General features: G+C 42.7%; 1 protein-coding gene across 1 annotated transcript in view; it reads left to right on the top strand.

The window, feature by feature from the left end:
- Nucleotides 1-18247, top strand: part of LOC107497041 (solute carrier family 22 member 4-like) — a 41076-nt gene that overhangs the window by 19560 nt on the left and 3269 nt on the right. Inside the window, 8 exon segments of the mRNA XM_016118416.2 lie at nt 5044-5181; nt 5184-5214; nt 9151-9277; nt 12487-12591; nt 14176-14217; nt 14219-14393; nt 15337-15519; nt 17670-17805. Coding sequence (XP_015973902.2) covers nt 5044-5181; nt 5184-5214; nt 9151-9277; nt 12487-12591; nt 14176-14217; nt 14219-14393; nt 15337-15519; nt 17670-17805 — 937 coding nt within the window.

Below are 18247 nucleotides of genomic sequence, written 5' to 3'. Positions count from 1 at the left end.
CGGTAAACCAAACTGCTCCCTGGAACAGCGACTCTGCTCTGCCATCGGTGCCTGGAGTGGGGTGGGGTGGGGTGAGGTGGAGCCAGTACAGGGCGGGGCTGCGGCTGGCTTCCCTGCAGCCCAGCAGCGCCCTCTGGTGTTTCAGGGCTGTAACAGTAAACTGGTTTTGACTAAAATAAACAGAAGCTTGAGGTCTGGACTGTTCTTTCTGGGCCTTCACTTTGCCCTGTGGCTCTAGGGAAGGGTTGGAAAGACTCTGCGATGATAATCTCCAGTTTAAGAGTCTTCATATTAATTCAGGAAATGGAATTACTTCTATGAATTACTCCCGTCCTCGAAGTGGCGCAGAAATGGATCCTCTCCTTGCTCTGCTTCCTCTGAGTTTAGGAGATGAGAGAAAAGGGAAAGAAGGAACAGTACTACCCAAAGGAACATAAAACGGCTACACCCAAAAGTAAGGGAGCTGCCGGAATGAAGCTGGTGTAGGAGGACGTGACCATTCAGGACCAAGGACACGGACCCGCCCCACATTCCAGCTCCCCTCACTACCTCCGACTGTTTCCCAGAAATAATACCTTCGACCATGGCCTTCTGGGTAAAGTACCAGCAGCATCCTCCTTTACCCCTCATAACTAGCTGCTTAAATTTATTTCGCACACCCAACTACCTCCTCTCTTGACTGATCCATTAATTCAGTATTTTCCCAGTACTCCTAATGTTGACCTCCTATGCAGCATTTGTTCCAGTGTGTTGAACTAATGTCTAGATGTGTTTTACCTTTTGATGAGTATGCAACTGATTGCATCTTCCCTTGTCACTGGCTACCAGAAAGCTCAGGCAAAATTGAAATTTAACTCTATCAATTATGCAGCCTTTATCAGCCGCATATTTTTTAAATGTTTTTAAATTGAGATATAATTTGCATACCATAATACTCACTTTTTGAAACTATATCACTCAGTGGTTATTAGTATATCCACAAAGTTGCACAACCATCAACTCTATCTAACTCCAGAACATTTTCCTCATCCCCAAAGAAACTCTGTGCCATGAGCAGTCACTTTGCCCAGTTCTTGGCCACCACTAATCTACTTTCCAGCTGTATGAATTTGTCGATTCTGGACATTTCCGATAAATGGAATCATACAATACGCGGTCTTTGTGACTGGTGTCCTTCGCTTAATGTTTTCAAGGTTGGTCCTTGTTGTAGAATGAATCAATATTCCATCATATGGACATACTGCCTCCTGTTCTTCCATTCATCAGTGAATAGACATCTGGGTTGTTTACACTTTGGGACTATTAGGACTAGTACTGCTATCAACATTTGAGCACAAGTTTTTTTCTAGATATGTTTTCAGTTCTCTTGGGTAGATACCTAGGAGTGGAATTGCTGGGTCATATGGTAATGTATGTTTAACCATGTAAGGAAGCGCCAGACTGTTTTCCAAAGTGATCAGTTGCACATTTTTGTTCTTTCTCCAAGACATACCTTTCAACCTTTCTTTATGTTTTACTTGAATGCTGTTATTATTTTATTGTATTCAAGTGATAAGCTACCTCAAAATCTTCAAGGGATGAAACGGGGTATAAATACGTTTTAAAGGATGCAGAAATTTGTCTATATCCCTTGCTTGCACTGCACCTTGTGAGAGAAGCACTGAGCAGGGAGACCCCGGGTGGAGGAAGGACTCACTCCTGTCTGTGTTCTAGGAGCTCACATCTGGTTAGCAGATGCAGCCAATGTGGTTATGTGGGTCGGGGCAGGTGTATGGTGAGCGCAAATAACCTTTCTGGGTCTATGCAGAGATAGGTAAGTATTTTTAACTAGAATCTGCAAGGGGTTATAGAGGGGAGAGAGGAAGCCCTGAGCAAGGGAATGTCTGTTAATTTGAAGAGAATTCTGAGTAATTTCCAGGGAGCAAAGAGAAGCTTTGCTGCCTTCCACTGGGTATCTTGGTCAAAGGCATTGTACTTCCCATCGTTCTCCTGACATCTAGCACATTTCAACTGTTTGACCAGGATAAAGGAATTATCTATGCCTGAGCATTGACCACATGCCAGACACTCTACTGGACACTTTACATATGTTATCTCAGTTATTATTATAATAATAACTCCATGAAGTAGGACTATCAAAGTCACTCTAGTCGCAAATGAGCATCAAGGAGCTTAGGGTCTTTGCACATGCCATATGGGACCACTCCTAGCCCAGGGGGCCCTGAGTCCTATCCCATATCCTGGGAACTGTACCATGGTCTTATTCCTTGGGCTGGGGTCTGCTGCAGGGCTGTTGGTCATTCACAGAGGAGCAGGTTCTACTTCCACATGCAATAGATACAGTGGTTCCTCACTGGATCCCTTAATGACTACTACAGAAGGGCCGCCGATCAACATGGAAGTGAGCCTGGCCCTGTCTGAGTCACTCCCTCTCAGAGAAAGCTCTCCGATTCAGTTGTTGGTGACAGGCAGCAGGCAAACACTCTGGCCAGGACCTGCTGCTTTGGCTTAGATGTCAGAGTTTCACTCTCAAGAGGCATTTGGAGGCCCAGCCGGGCTAAGACCAACTGGGCTTTGCCCTAGGAGCAGAAAGAAACCAAGGGAGTAAAGGATGCTAGGACAAGGATCCCCAGTCAGCAGAACCATAAATCACCACTGTCACCTGTCTCATTGCCAGCTGAAGACATGGAAAGTTCGTGGCAGCTGCAGGCTATAAAAGGTCTACAGGAATCAGGACTCCTCTTGGTGTTCCTCAGAGGGGTTGGGTGTTCTCCGGTTGGCTCAAAGACCACCCCAGGCAGGGAAATCAAAAATCCTCACCTCTGACGGGCGTATGGCTGCCTCCGTCCTCCGCATGTGTCTCCACTAGGACTTCAGTTGAAGGATTGCTTGATAGGGCCAAGGCTATGCCCCCAAAATGATTTTTTTCTAGATGTTATCCATAGGTCCAATGGATCAGACTTAAATCCTGGCTGCCTCATTTATTGCATATGTGTAAATTTAGGCAATTTGTTCAACTCTTTAAGTCTCATCTGATTGTGTATAAAATAGAAGTAATGTTAATTCTTCTATCATTGTGTGAAGATTCAAGGAGATAATATAGATAAACACTTCGTCTAGAACCTGACACAAAGTGCCTACTCAAAAAAAACACTAGCTCGGAATATGATGCTGATGCTGATGAGGATGACGTGGATAATGATGGTAATGACAGTTAAGAAAGGGTGTTTATCTAAAAGCCAGAGAGAGCAGGAAGTTGAGCTAATAAAGAACTATTCAGTTTCATGTCATTCATGTTGCTCCACAGAAAGGCAGAGGCGTAGGTTCATAAAGCCCTGTCCATCACGGCTGCTCTGCAAGGTAAGATTATCCAGGAATCCAGTGTAGCCTGTCTGTCTTATCCGGGTCATGGAACTCTGAAGGGGCTCCCTTGGCCTCATGACCAAAAGGTTCTCACGTGATCCTGTGTGCTTTCCTTGTCCACAATCAAATCCTCTGCTGCTTCACTTCTGAAGCTCTGGGTAGGAGTAAAGCCTCCCCCTCCCCCATTCATTCCCACACCGTGGTGATCACAGCCCGCACGTCGAGAAACTGTGGCATGGGAAGTCTTCCCTATGGGGTGGGAGGAAGGTCCTTAAAGCGGTAAGAAAAGGCCTGGAAACAATGTTCGCGATCCTCAAGAAGTCAGGCTTTGATCCTTGGAAATGAGTTTAGAGGCTGAGCAATGGCGGGCATGTTTGGGCCTATCATCTGCTGCCTGGGAAGCAAGAGGCACACAGTACTGGCTGTTAGAAATGGCTGCTCCAGAGGGAACCACTGGGGCCCATCCGTCTCTTAGTTACGCTGAGTGAGGAAGAAGGGGGGTGGGATAGGAACAGGTAGGCTGTGAGAATGGGAAACCTGATGAGGTAGTAATTTTTCTGCTTCTCTGGAATTAGCCCTTAATTCCTTAGCCCGTGCCCAATGCACGCAAACACAAGTGAGAAAATCTCTCTTGAAAGACAAGCCTGAATGGCCTTTGAATGGTCTCTTTTGTATTTTCTGGGCTACTTCTCCGTGGTGGTGGGAAGATCTCAGACAAAAGGCTAAGCAGTTGCCATTGGCTGAATCTCCACCCCTGGGGCAGAGGACCGAGACCAGATTCTGTGGAAGGGGCCTGGAGCTCTGTGACAAGAGAAGGAGCTTGTTCTTGGACTCCGCAGGGCAGGCAGCGCCTCTAGAGGAACTGGTCCTGAGCCCCCCATTATGGTGCTGAGTAGAGCAGGACCCGACAGCTACCTGCCTGAGATTTCCCCAAACAGGGCCCAACACCAAGCACTCGTTTCTGGGAAAGCTCTGTGGGGTTCGCTGGGCATGTGGCCAGTTCCAGGGTTGCTGCCTGCCAGGCCAGCAGGACGGCCCCTTCTTTGCTTTCCTTGGTCTGAATGTACTGTGACGGCCTGCGGCTGATCCCTGAGCATAATGTGGCTGCGGGGGTATTCAGCCCCGGGCGCTGGGGCCTGTTCTGTGCCTCTCCAGAGCCCTAATTAATCATGTCTCAGGGCTTAAGGGTGGCTAACATGACCCAGTAACTGTGAACTGTGCAGTGTTTCCACAGAGGCCAGAGTCTGTTTATATACAGTGGAGAATTGTGGGGAAGGCTAAATGCACCATGACCCCGCAGAGTCCCCCAAAAGACACCCCCACCCCATCTCCTGGAACACCCTCTCTGCTCCTCACCCTGGGGGTCTGATTTTGGAAATGTGATGTTCACAGAAGAAATTACCTCTTGGGGCTGGGCATGCTATTTCTATGACATGAAATAACCTTAAAAAAATCTTTGGCTCCTTTAAAATCTCATGAAAATTACATTCTATAAGGTGATAAGTCTTGGGTCCCTTCCCACCTTCCTCCACCCTGACCACTTCTGCCCTGGGCCACAAGGCAAATGCCTCTTCCCTTTTCTAAGTGGCTATGGTTTACATTCTAACCACCAGGTAATGATGTAAAAAGCAAATATTAAAGTGAGCTAAAATGCTAATACTCCTCCCTTGTTTTGAACAGGAACAGAAATTCTTGGCAAGTCGGTTCGTATAATATTCTCTACGTTAGGAGTGTGCATATTTTTTGCAGTCGGCTACATGCTGCTGCCGCTGTTTGCTTACTTCATCAGAGACTGGCGGATGCTGCTGCTGGCGCTGACGGAGCGGGGGTGCTGTGCGTCCCGCTGTGGTGGTGAGTGTGGCTCGGCCCCAGACAGCCCCCTGCTGCGGGCCAGCCAGCCTGGAGCCTAGAGCCTGGTACTGATTCTAGCATGATCTCACTGGAGCTGGCTGAGATTGGCCTTGAAGCTTACAGAGTGTTTGCCTAGCTGTGGGTGGGCCTGTGTGCTGGGGTTTAATTCTTCACTGTCCCACGAAGCACCTTTCTCAGGAAATCCAGTCTTCTCCTAGCTCTCCCCACTCTTATCTGCTGTCAGTGGTTATTTGTGGAGACGGCAGTCTTGAGCTTTGTTGATTCTAACTCTACTCCCCTACTCTTTTGACACTCCTCTCTCTAGGAAATCTCTTTCTCCTTATGGACTCTACTAATGTAGTTTCCTCAAACAGCTAAGGTGTGCTTGTTTATCTCCTTTGTTCAGAAGGGTGAGAGAGAATTACCTCTGTTTAATAAGTTGTTAGAGGAACGTTCTCTTCTCTCCTCCCTGAACCCTCCAACTCAATTTTGACACATCAGTATGAGAATAACAAAGTCCGGAGATACTAACCCAAGTTCCACCCAGTATAGTTATGGGGGAGATTTCAGGTGAGAGACTAGATTAAGAATAAGGGAATAAGGTCCTAGTGATATCCTCTTTTTTGAGGATTCCCCATTTCTTGGTTTTTCATATGTAAGCAAGAAGAAAGGGAATTTCTTCCACCGATGGGTCTGGCATACTCTCTCTTTCTCTCTCTCTCTCTCTCTCTCTCTCTCTCTCTCTCTCTCTCTCTCATTAATTCTTTTTGGTTTGGTTTCATAATATCAGAATCAGATCTCCCAGCAGTGCCTGGTTTTACCAAACTGCTTGATCTCTACCTGTTTACACACAATGAACGTTTCTTTGAGCATTTTTTGGAACTCACAGTTTAGACTAGTCCTCATGGCTGCCTCGCCTTTGGCCGCACTTTCTGGAAAGTTGCCTAGAAGGTCCCGTATCTTGCTGCAAATATTCAGCGGCCATACAGGCTGACAGGTAGAACGTCTGTGGCCTTGTTGAACCAAATGGCTCAGGTTGGACCACTCCAAGCCACTGTCTTTTTTTATGGCCTCTAAGACTGCTATGGTTTACCAGTGTAAATTGATGGCAATGGTGTGCAGGCTGGGGGCAGGGAAGGGGGAGGGCGGGGCAGGGTGCAGGGTGAAGAACACATTTTTTCCCTTTACTTCTATGGAATTTGAGAGACAGCAAGTTAAAGATTAGCTACTGTTCTGACTTAGAAGTTTCCTCTGGAACCGTCTAAAGGTCAAGAAGGCTGACAGTGAATGAAGGCAGGCTATTTTCTATATTCTGTCTCCAAGAGAAGTAAGCAGCCTGCATTTATAAGAGTGGGGCAACTTTCTGGAATGAGAGTCACCATCATCATCATCATCATCATCATCATCATCACACGTTCCGTCCCTGCTTCACAACCCCCTTGCTAACCAAATCTAGGGTAAATGATGTTGGAGATCCAAGGCTCTCTTAAGACACAGGACAAGATTAGTCAAAGGTTATTTTCTGTCTCTTCAGATGAATGATTTTAAAAATTGATGTTCTCTGGCTCTAGTTGTCCTTTTGGCATAAGAGACCATTACATTTCAAACATGTTATAATCAAACTTATTACCATATAATTCGGTCAGATTGACAGAGAGAGAGAGAGAGAGAGAGAGAGAGAGAGAGAGAGTAAAAATAGAAGGGTTCTGATGACCATAAGAGATTAGTAGGGATTTTAATTTGTGGGGCTTGGATCTTTGCCTCAGGACCAAATGGCACAGCAAGGAACAACTCAGCTACATCAGCCCCTTGAGTTTCCAGCATGGAAGGCCTATCTCATGAGGAGTGGCCTCGGTTTTGCCCTAAGGAGAGTTCTTCCTTCTGCTGCCCACAGGCTGGTCTATGAGTGCTCCTGGCTGTGGGCACACTGTTCCAGGGATGGCACTGCCCCAGACACTGGGCGGCCCGAGGACAGCACTAACAAGCTGCATGCTCATCCTGAAAAGTTAGCAACAGGCTTCTCATTTTCCTATAAAAACAAAATTGCTTTCTTCTGAATGAGCTGTCCTTGTGGGTGGGCTATCTTGAAGAGATAGATGCTCAGTAGTCCAGGTGGGCTGGGATGATGTGGAGGTTGCTTTGGGCTGCTGGGCTCCCTGCTCCTGCTGCCTACTCAGTGTGTGACCTGGACTCTCCAGCAACATGCCACCCTATTTAATCTGAATTAAACCTACAGAAAGGCTATCATTTGGTGCTCCTATAACTTTTGAAATGATCAGCTAGACTTGATTCTTCATCTACCAAAAACCCATGGCAGTTCAAGAGTAGAGATTATAGCAGACCTGAGTAAGTGGGCTGGAGATGGGAAGGGACCCTACACAGAGCCACTGTAGGTGGTTTGGAGATGTTTTTTATGTCCTGAAGCCTTTGGCAGAAGTAGCCGCAGGTGTGAATGGAGTATGTACACAGCAGGTGGAGAAGGAGCCCATAGAAGCAACATGGGGACAGCTCTGCAATATCTAGCTGCCTAAACATTAGGAACTCAAGGCCACTGATGGCCCTCAGAGCCTGTAGTAAGAAAGGTAGGCTATTTCTAGGAACAACCTGGGTGGGGAAAGATGAGCTACCCAGCAGAAGTGTCACAATGTATACAGCGGCTGTGTAGTAAGGCCTCGAATTCTGCACTAAGACAGTAGCCACTAGCCACACGCTCCTATTTAAAGTAAAATGAATTGAAAGTAAATAAAATTTCAAATTAATTTCTTCAGTCACACTAGCTCAATAGCCAGCCACATGTAACAGTTAGCGGCCATTGTATTCGACAACACAGATGTAGCACCGCAGGAAGTTCTCTTGGACAGCGTAGCTCTAATTACTGAAAATTGTGACCTAACATCATCACAATTGCTAAAGGGGCCAACTAAGGGCATATTCCGAAAAATGCAAACTGAGTTCATTTTTCAACCCATGTGATTGCTAGTAGGCTGGGCAGGTAGCTGGGAGTTGGCCATTTAATACATTGTTTTACTCTGACGTCCTTCCTATAGAGGCTTTGGAGGCGTTGTTAATTATGAGAGGCTCCGTATCTGCTACATGGAATTTATTTTCCACAATAATTAAGTACTGATAAATAAGTAAGGAAAATAAGAGCCAATGACTAAGAGATTCCGAGAAGTCAAAATTAGGAAAGACTAGAAGAATATAAATAAATATAAGTATGATAAAAATAAATGAAAATAGATAAAATAGGAAAATTAGGAAAGAAGAGAAGTCAACTGTCTCTGAATATCAGTTAAAAATGTAGATAGATTGCATAATAAAGCAAATTAAGTTCCCAGACATTAAAAAGAAAAATAGACAACATTGGCTGTCTCCCAAAAACTGATTTGGATAACCCACTGACCTGCAAATCTGTTGAAAGCCAAAGGGACAGCCCACGGGAAGGTGTCAGTGTACGCCTCCTCTCCTCGGATTGCAGGGGAAGCCCAAGGAACACGCATGGCCCAGCCATCCTTTGCAAAATAAACTTCTGAGCATCAGCAGCTGGGCCACCAGGAATTCTCCTGGGATGGACACAGTGAAAAGACACTAGGCTGTGTTTCTGTTATGAACAACGCTGGCTGTAAGTTTTGGATGGCCTTCTTTAGCTGTTCTGCCTTAAACACACCTACAGCTAATGTTACCCCTTACGCTCTGCTCCCGGCTTCAAGTACAACGGATGATCAGTCTTGTGATTTGATCGGAACTTTGAAACTTGAAAGTGATCGTGTTTATTTTTATAATCAATGGAAATTTTATGAGGCCTTCACCTTGATTTTTTAAAAAAATACAAACTGGAATTTTATAAAATAAAAATTCTTTGGGAGGCAACTTTCAGTTAATAGTATCAACCCCTGCTATTGTGAAAAATCATAAACCATTAAAAATGAATTCCAGGTTTATTCCTGAATCTCCCTGGTGGCTGATATCCCAGAGAAGATTTAGAGAGGCTGAAGCCGTCATCCAAAAAGCTGCAAATATGAACAACGTAGCTGCTCCCGTTGTGATTTTTGATCCTGTGGAGGTAAGCGTAGATATGTCCTCTTTAGATCAGCTATGTATTCTCGATTTTATGGAATTTAATTTAATTCAATATTTTTGGAGTGCCCACTATGTACCAGGCTCCGTACGAGGCCTTAGAGACACAATGATGATTAAGTTCTGAGATAAACCCCACCTCAAAGGGCTGCATGCAGATTAAGTGCAATAATATATATAAACTGCCTAGTGTAGAGCAAAGGTTGGCTAAATATTGTTCCTTTCCCTTTTGTAAGGTCATCTCCAACTTTTTATTGGAATTGCTACACACCACTGATATAGCTACTTACTGGTGATTTTTGAAAGTCCAGATTTAGTAGAAAAAAAAATGTGTTTGAGGGCTATTCTATCCATGGGCTCCCCACTGTACCCTGACTCTTACCAATGCCTGCTGAGGAAGCTGTAAATGTCTTTAGTTTTGCTACATGGTATCTACAAACTTAAGGTTGACAGCACAGGCAGAGAATTCACCCACAAAGGCAAGAGGCCATAAGGAGAAGCTGATATGCCATGGAAGCAGCTGCCCTTTCGGTGAGGACTTGGCCATGCCCTGTACCAGCAGCTCTCAGAGAAAATGAAAAAAAAAATCAGACACAGGTCCTATGCTGAAGGAGCATGGAATGTAACTAAGGGTGTCCGGAGCATTAGATGAAAAATAACAGATGACATGAGGGAGGAAATGCTAAGGACCCAAGGAGTGGACATTGTGTGCCAGCAGAGAAAGAGAGCAGAGTGACTCGGGGAGGAAGGGGCAGGTCCAAAGCAGGGATGGCACTTGCATGAATGAAGAGGATGGGGCAGGGCATTCCCAGCTAGGAGAAGGGCAGGGGCTGCTCAGGACACCCCGAGGAGATTAGGGTGGCTGCAGCTACAGAATGCAAGTCTGCGCTTTCTGGCTACCCCAGAAAGGAGGGCGGCAGGCATGCCAGTGCTCCACCTCGAGGCTTCCTCCGTTCCTGGCATGTGGGACCTTTGACAGAAGCAGATCCCCTGGCAACGGCTGGAGGATTAATTACAGTGGCCATGAACCCAAGCTCTCACAGGACTGCCAGGACAAATATCTCATAATCCTTCTCTCTTTGGATCAAGAATTCCATCCCCAGCCTAAGTCAGTTTAACTAGATGCAGAAATAACATCGGGTCTGTCTAACATGTCTGCATCTCAGGCTGTGCTGGATGTTTATTGATATTCATTGGATATGTGATCTGATTTCCATCTTTGGGGAACTTAAAGTCTAATGTTAGAGATCAGACTTACATGGATGAATGCAATCACAAAACCTATAAGGGATATATAGTTTTGGATAAATAAGAATAAAGTCTAGTATCAAAACACATGCTTCTAACAGTGCCTTGTTTCTTCCTGCCATGAGGCACATTGAACCTGAACTGGACAGACCCCCTCCCCCCCCCGGGCAAGGGAGCTTGTGCTTCCTGAGGCCTAGTCATCTCCCCTCCTGACCTCCCAGGTGGGGCTTCTTTGAGAGGATCTGCAGAGGCCTATGCCAGCACATGTGGCCCGCTTAGGATGATGGTGGAGAGCCCACCAATTGCCAGGCACCAGGTTCGACTCATTTGATGCTCATATGGGCCAGAGGCCCATTTCTCAGAAGTGGAAACTGAGGTACAGAGAAATTAAGTGACTTGCCCAGGATCACACAGCTAGATGTCTCACGGGTCTCTCCAGTGCCAAAGCGCAAGCGCTTAACTGGGTTTCCTTACCTGGTGTTGGGGGCAGTGGTGTTAACTTAGACAGGAAAGAATCTAAAAGAGTTTCATCTTGGAAAGCAATCTCATGCTTCTCTGACTTCCCTTCAGAACACCTCCAACCAGCTCGTGGTACCTGCTCCAAGGTATTTTGGTGGCCCTACGCAAACCAGAGACAAATAGTGGATGCAAGAATGTTCTTGTCCTGAGGTTTCCAAACCTGACTGCTTATCACAATCACCTAAAGGGCTGTAAAAATACAGATTTCCAGGCCTCCAGGTCCCAGGAAAGAGTTGGATGAAGCAGGTTTGGGGTGGGACCTCGCAGTCTGCATTTTCACAAGGGCCCTGTGGAAGTCCCAAGTGTTAGCATGAGCCTGACAGCAGGTTCCATCTATGCATGGTGCCACCTCCAGAGCCTTCCAGGAGGACTTCTAGCTCCCTCCAGCTATGCAGGGGCTTTGCTTTGTTGTCATAACAGTAGAGCTGCACCCCAAATAGTGTAGAAGAAACAAGGTAATATGCCTGTGTGCTGCGTGAGGAGGCATATGATTATACCTGAAAGAAGGATGCTATTATCTGGGGAACACCTGCGACGACAACAGAACCAGCACCTCACTTCCTTCATCATGGAATCTCATTCCTCACCCTCTTAGTGCCTACACACTAGAAGGCCACTTTATCCCAAAGAGATTCCTCACCTCAGAGCCTTGGAGCTTTTTAGTTTAGATTCTAATAAGCTTGGTTATCTCGATTCCTAGCATATGACAGGTTAACTTCAGTAAATTAAGAGGAAAGGAGGGAAGCCCATTCACAGAAGTAAGAAATGATCAGTCACCACTGACAGCTAGCATCGTTTCCTCAATGGTACAGTAGAAATAATAATAGTTAAAATGTTTTGGGGATTTACCTTGGTTCAAGTACCACACTAAGCTTTAATTACACGATCTCATTTAATCTTCTCAACTCCTAATTATTATACTCATTTTACAGAGAAGTAAATGGAGGCTCAGAGAGGACAAATAGTAACTTGCCCAGGGTCCCCCAGCTAACCCCAAATCTGTCCTGTCACTGAGACAACAACAAGAAAAGTACAAAAAGCAGGGACCTCAAGGCAGCGTGGGACTATATGGCCCTACCCATGCAACAAGCCCTAAGGCTCACAGCTCAGTGTCATTCAGGTCACCCACAGTGATGAGCTCATATGAGTCAAGGAAAGGTTATGCTAGCAGTTAGGCTTTCTATAAAAGAACAGTGGAGGTAATGTTATATATTTAAAAAGTTGCTGTCTAGAATAGGGCACAAACATTTTAAAGTGTTAGAATTATGCATCATATATGTAGACATCCTTATTCTCCACAAATTCCAGACTTCTAAGAACATTCAAGGTGAACTAAGAGTTATACACATAAGTTTTTTTTCCATGTTGTCATGGACAAAGATACTTCCTCGTTATCCCTTAATCTCACGGTTATTTGCATTATTTTAGCTACAGGAGCTAAAACCCCTGGAGCAGCAGACAGTTTTCATTCTGGACCTGTTCAGGACTAAGAATATTTCCACAATAACCATCATGTCTTTGCTGCTATGGTAAGTAATAAGCGATCTGGAAGTGTGACATATAGCAGATAAGCATACAACCAATTTTATTTAATTTAAGGGAACATCCAGGCAAGGCCTGGGTCTTCCTGAAACAAAATAAAAATTATGAAATTCTAAGTTCTTTGGAAATGCCTCAATTCACTTCATGGAACTGAAAATTGAAAGAAAAAAAAGTTACAGGGAACAATATTAAAGTCTGCAGTATTCTGACACTCCTAAGGTTACTGGGATTAAGACAAATGATGTCCCTGGTGCCTGAAGCTGAGATCCTAATTCAGCTCCTGCTTCCTGAAGCTGAACTGGCAATTGAACAGTGAGGTTAGAAGAACCCGAACCCCTACGGCCAGGATTAGAGTTTTGACAAGCTTTTCACGCTTGCTAATTGCAAATTCCCAATTGATTTTAAGGCATAAAAATAATAAATTGACTTTGTAGACTAGATTTAGTAATGGATCTGCCAAGAAATGAGGAAGAAGGAAAAAAGAACATACCCACTCCACGATGGCAGCACACACAAAAAAGATGATTATCGTAACTAGTCAGTTCAGACCGCAGCTAGTCTTTTTTTAGGGCCTAAACTGCTCTTATTACCACAGGTGAAAATCACTAAGATTCCTAGAGCAATAAAGTTTAATTTTTTTGTTTTGTTTTGGGTTAGCCCTTGTGCTACCCAGCCTAGAGTTTTGTATAAAATTACCCGACAGTGTTCCTGAAAAGATTTTTCAGATATCCTCTGCTTTTCATTTATGTTAATAATGAGAATGGCATTAACGTAACATAATATTGAATGTCAACTGTAATTGAAAATTTTTAATAAATAATAAACTAATTTCTGCTCAGGGGAGTCTGTACTAGTGTACTTATTTTCCACAGAAAAGGCTATGTGGAAGTTAACTGCGATGACAGGAAATGCAGTGTGTATTTTGTGATACTTTGAAGCATTATGAGACTTTTATTCTTTTCCCTAAAGTGAATTTTACGAAACTCAATTGGAATTTACTGTAAAATCGATTGGAATTTACTGTAAAATTTAATTGATTTTACTAAAATCAATCGGATCCCACTGTATTACCTATATATCTTCTTCCTTCCTTCCTTCTTTCCTTCTTTATTTTTCTTTCTATTTTTTTTCTTTTTGGTAAGAATTAAGTAGATTTTATGTCCACTGATGTGACTGACATTCTTTCTTTAAATAAGGGAATGAGGATGTACTAACTGTTCAGGTAATACTGAAATGTAAAGTTAACTAGACCGGGATAGGTATTGTCGCATACTGGGATACCTAGACTTGTGCTGTCCAATAAAACTTTCTGCAGTGATGAAAATGTTTTACATCTGTGTTGTCCATCATAGTAGCCATTAGACACATGTGGCTATTAAACAATCGAAATGTGGCTAGTGCAACCACGGAACTGACTCTTTGATTTTGTTTACTTTTATTTACTTTTAAATAACCATGTGTGATTAGTGGCTACTGATAGGAAAACAAATCTAGACAATTTTTGACCATTATGAACTTTTCGAGTGATTCATGCTATCCTTTTGTAATTTTTGTGTTGTTTCTTTTGTCTTTCAGATGCTCACCTCAGTGAGTTACTTCGCTCTGTCTCTCTCTCATTGCTCCTAATTTACATGGAGATGCCTATCTGCACTGTTTCCTTTCTGCCTTGATTGAAGTTCCAGCTTACATTACAGCCTGGCTGCTCCTGCGAACCCTGCCCAGGCGTTATATCATAGCTGGGGTACTGTTCTTCGGAGGAGGCGTACTTCTCTTAAGTCAATGGGTACCTGCAGGTAAGAAGCTAACCAATACTGACAGCTTAAGGGAAAAGATCTACACCTTGGAGCAATGACCAATAATTAGGTTAAATCAAGGTGTAGATCTTTTCCCTTAAGCTGTCAGTATTGGTTAACTTCTTACCTGCTCCATAAACATGGAGCAATGACCAATAATTAGGTTAAATCAAGGTTTACATCATAATCTATTCATCAGTCAATTAGACAAGTGATAGCTCACTATGTAATTTTATGTGTTCAAAACAACACCCCTCAAGCAGATGAGTCAGCTTGGGAGAATTGGAAATCATCACCTGAAGAGGAAGAGTCCAGTGGTTCCCTTCATGGAAACATTCACCTGAACCCTGGAATCTCTTTCTTTAAGTTACAACCCTGCTTCCAAATTTCTTGGTACTTTCTTGATACTTCCAAACCTTTTCTCTGAGGTGTACTGACGTGTTAGAGTTGGCAGTACATGCCAGTTCCAGTACAAATTCAGTGATTTTTTATCAGTAATGTTTGAGTAATTAATGGACACACAAAGGGACACATGCCTCCCTTCTCCCCTTATGTCTAACCTTCTCATATTATTAAAATGTTAAGGGAATAGGTTATTGATACGTAGTATTACACATAGAAATATAAATTTCTTAATAATAAGAAACAAGATAGAAAGGATGGGTCCTTCTCTTTGAAAATTAAACTTAACTATAGTAACAAACTAACAACTTACCATAAAACTGTTGTAACAAATACAAGTGGACAAAGGTCACTGAATGCATGCTGATCTATCTTGTCCAGGGCAATTATTAAGACATTTGAAGGGAGAGTGTTATTTGGAGAATAACTTTACATTATAAAAACATTTTCACACAAGCAAAGACAATAAAAGCAACTGAGTTAAGAATATATCACTGCTAAAATATATCACACCTCTGTTTACACTATGTCTCTTTTCCAGACTACAACTTCTTGTCCATTGGTCCGATGATGTTAGGAAAATTCGGGATCACCTCTGCTTTCTCCATGCTGTATGTCTTCACTGCAGAGCTCTACCCAACCCTGGTCAGGAACATGGCCGTGGGGATCACATCCATGGCCTCCAGAGTGGGCAGCATCATCGCTCCCAACTTTGTGTACCTCAGTGAGAAGCATCTTCTCAATTTAAATACAAAAGTAATAGGTTTTCATGGTGAAAGACTCAAACAGCATAGAAAGTACTAGAAAAAGTACAAGTTCACCTGTTCCCCCTCAGCTCCTCAAATCATGGCCCTAATAGTAACTCATATTAACATTGTGGTGAGTAGCCCTTCAGATATTTTGTTTTGCACAACATATATATGTGTATATGTTTTTTAAAAATACACAAACAAAATTATATATATTGTTTCACAATTTTTTAAACTTAACACAGAATCAGAATATCTTTATTGGTGTATACATAGCTCTTTTACCTTCTTTTCAGTTAGAAGAGTCTTCCAATGTGTATATATACTTAATTTATTTAACTAGGCTCAATGAATGGACATTTAGACCATGTTCAGGTTTTTGTTATTACAAATAATACTACAGTAAACATTTTCTCTATACCCTTACACCCTTTGTTTGATTACATATATTTGAATTCATAGATTGGAAGGAAAACTAAAAAATTTCATAGATATTGCCAAACTGACCTCTAATTCTTGTACCAATTTATGATTCAACTATCAGTACATGAGAGTGCGTCTATTTTACCGTATCCTCACCAAAAATGGGGATTTTTCAATTTTTTAATCATTGATAATCTGTTATGTGAAAATGGATATAATTGTTGCTTTCATCTCCATTTCTTTAATTATGAATGAGGTGGTGCATTTTTCACATATTTATTGACACTCTTTATTTTTCAGTGACCTGACTTTTCATGTCTTGTTCCCATCTTTCTGATCGTTTACTCAATTTTTTATTTTTGCTTCATAAGAGGTCTTTAGAATGGAAAGAAATTAGCTTTTTGTATGTGTTGTAAACATTTTTCTTAGTTTATCGTTTACATTTTGACTTGATGAGATTTTTTGCAATGCGGGAAATTTTAGTTTTTAAATCATATTTACCAGTCTGGACTAACACTCCAGAGGGACTTTAGTGGGATGTCCACTGGATGCAGGATCTGGTGCTTTGAGCCTGATCCTCATTATGGACTCTACTGATGAGTGATGTAGACATACCGCCTCATTCTTCCTGGTCATCCACTGGTTACCTAGTGGTCCAAACACACACATGCACGCACACGCACACACACATATGAATTCTCAGAAAAGGCACGTTCATACTTTACAGGGAAGAGAAACATGATCCTATCTTAAACCTGCTCTGCACAGCCACCCTGAACAAAACCTGAAAAAGCGCATTATTATACAGAACGGTGTTGTTTCCCCTCTTTTCTTCCCTATACTTTCAAACCATGCTCATATGGTTTAGTGGGGGACCACTGGCACATAAAAAAAAAATGGAGGAGTCCAAGACAAGGCTTTCTATTCCACACTTGCTACTCCTGTTAGAGACACAGCGTCCTCAGAGAAGCTTCAGGACTAATGTTTTTTTGTAGAATAAAATTCTTGGATATGTTGTTCCTGTCATCTCTGTATGTAGAAGAGAAGCAAAATAAGGATCTATTATTCTCCTGAGTGATGCTATACAAAGGGGAGGTGGGGTGGTTCTCCCAATTACATACAAAACCAAGATTTATAAATGCTGCAAAGAGAAACCAAAGCACTGTGTTTTCACAGTGCCTGACATTTATTGATTTAAATTAGATCGAACATATTATTTAGACTTTTTTTAGAATCTCGTGACTCTGTGGACCTAGCCTCCTTCCACTGCGGCCTGTTGGTTTGGGCAAAAACAAAGAACACACCAGCCATAATGTCGCTGCAACACTCTGGTCAGCTTCTCTCTTCTTGGTGTGCCCTTACCCTCATCTCTAATTACCTCCCCCTTCAGAGGAGAACTTTGCTAGGCAAAGGTTTCTATTGAAGGAACATCTGCGATTAAGCGGTAGCTTGGAGAATGCCAGTTGACATGAAGGACCTCCCGATAATGCAAAATCAAGTAGGTAAATGATTATGGGAATGTAGAGGCAGTGGCATCTGCCAGAAAAAAAAAGAAAATGTGTTTTGCATACTGTTTAACTTCTGAAAATGTTCAGATTCAAAACTGCTCTCGAATTCTGTTTGCCGCCTTTACACAGTGATTCCTGAGAGCAGTTGGAGAATTCCTGTATTTAAATGATGTCATATGTCCTGTGCGCTGCAGGCGCTTACAACAGAGTCCTGCCTTACATCCTCATGGGCAGCCTGATGGTCCTGATAGGAATCGTCACCCTGTTTTTCCCTGAAAGTTTTGGAATGGCCCTACCAGAGACCTTAGAGCAGATGCAAAAAGTGAAATGGTAAGTGGAACTTTAAAAAATAATACCAGAACTCCTCAGAGAGAATAAACTTGCAGGAATGGCCAGGAAGGTTCTCCATAGAGTCACTAATATAGATAATAAAGTAAGCAATGGTTATTAACAAGCGTGCTGATGTCACCGGACTAGACATCACTGGAAGAGAGTTCAGAATTGAACTCAAGAAAATATGAGAATTCAGTATATGATAAAAAGTAGCAATTCAAAATCAGTAGGGAAACGTTAGATTATTCAGTAAAAGGTGTTAAAAATTCAGCTAGCCATTTTGGATAAATAAAAACTTGAATCCTACTTCAAAATACATCCAGATAAATTCCAGAAAGATTAAAAATTGAAGCCTTAAAATGTAAAATCAAAAATATATCAGAAAAAAATATAAATAAATATTTTTACAACTTTAGAGGACTTTCTGAGCATGATATAA

This window comes from Rousettus aegyptiacus, unplaced genomic scaffold, assembly GCF_014176215.1.
Source record: "Rousettus aegyptiacus isolate mRouAeg1 unplaced genomic scaffold, mRouAeg1.p scaffold_m13_p_7, whole genome shotgun sequence".
Taxonomy (NCBI): domain Eukaryota; kingdom Metazoa; phylum Chordata; class Mammalia; order Chiroptera; family Pteropodidae; genus Rousettus; species Rousettus aegyptiacus.
The sequence above is the reverse complement of the archived record's forward strand: the minus strand, read 5'-3'. Positions and strand labels throughout refer to the sequence as shown.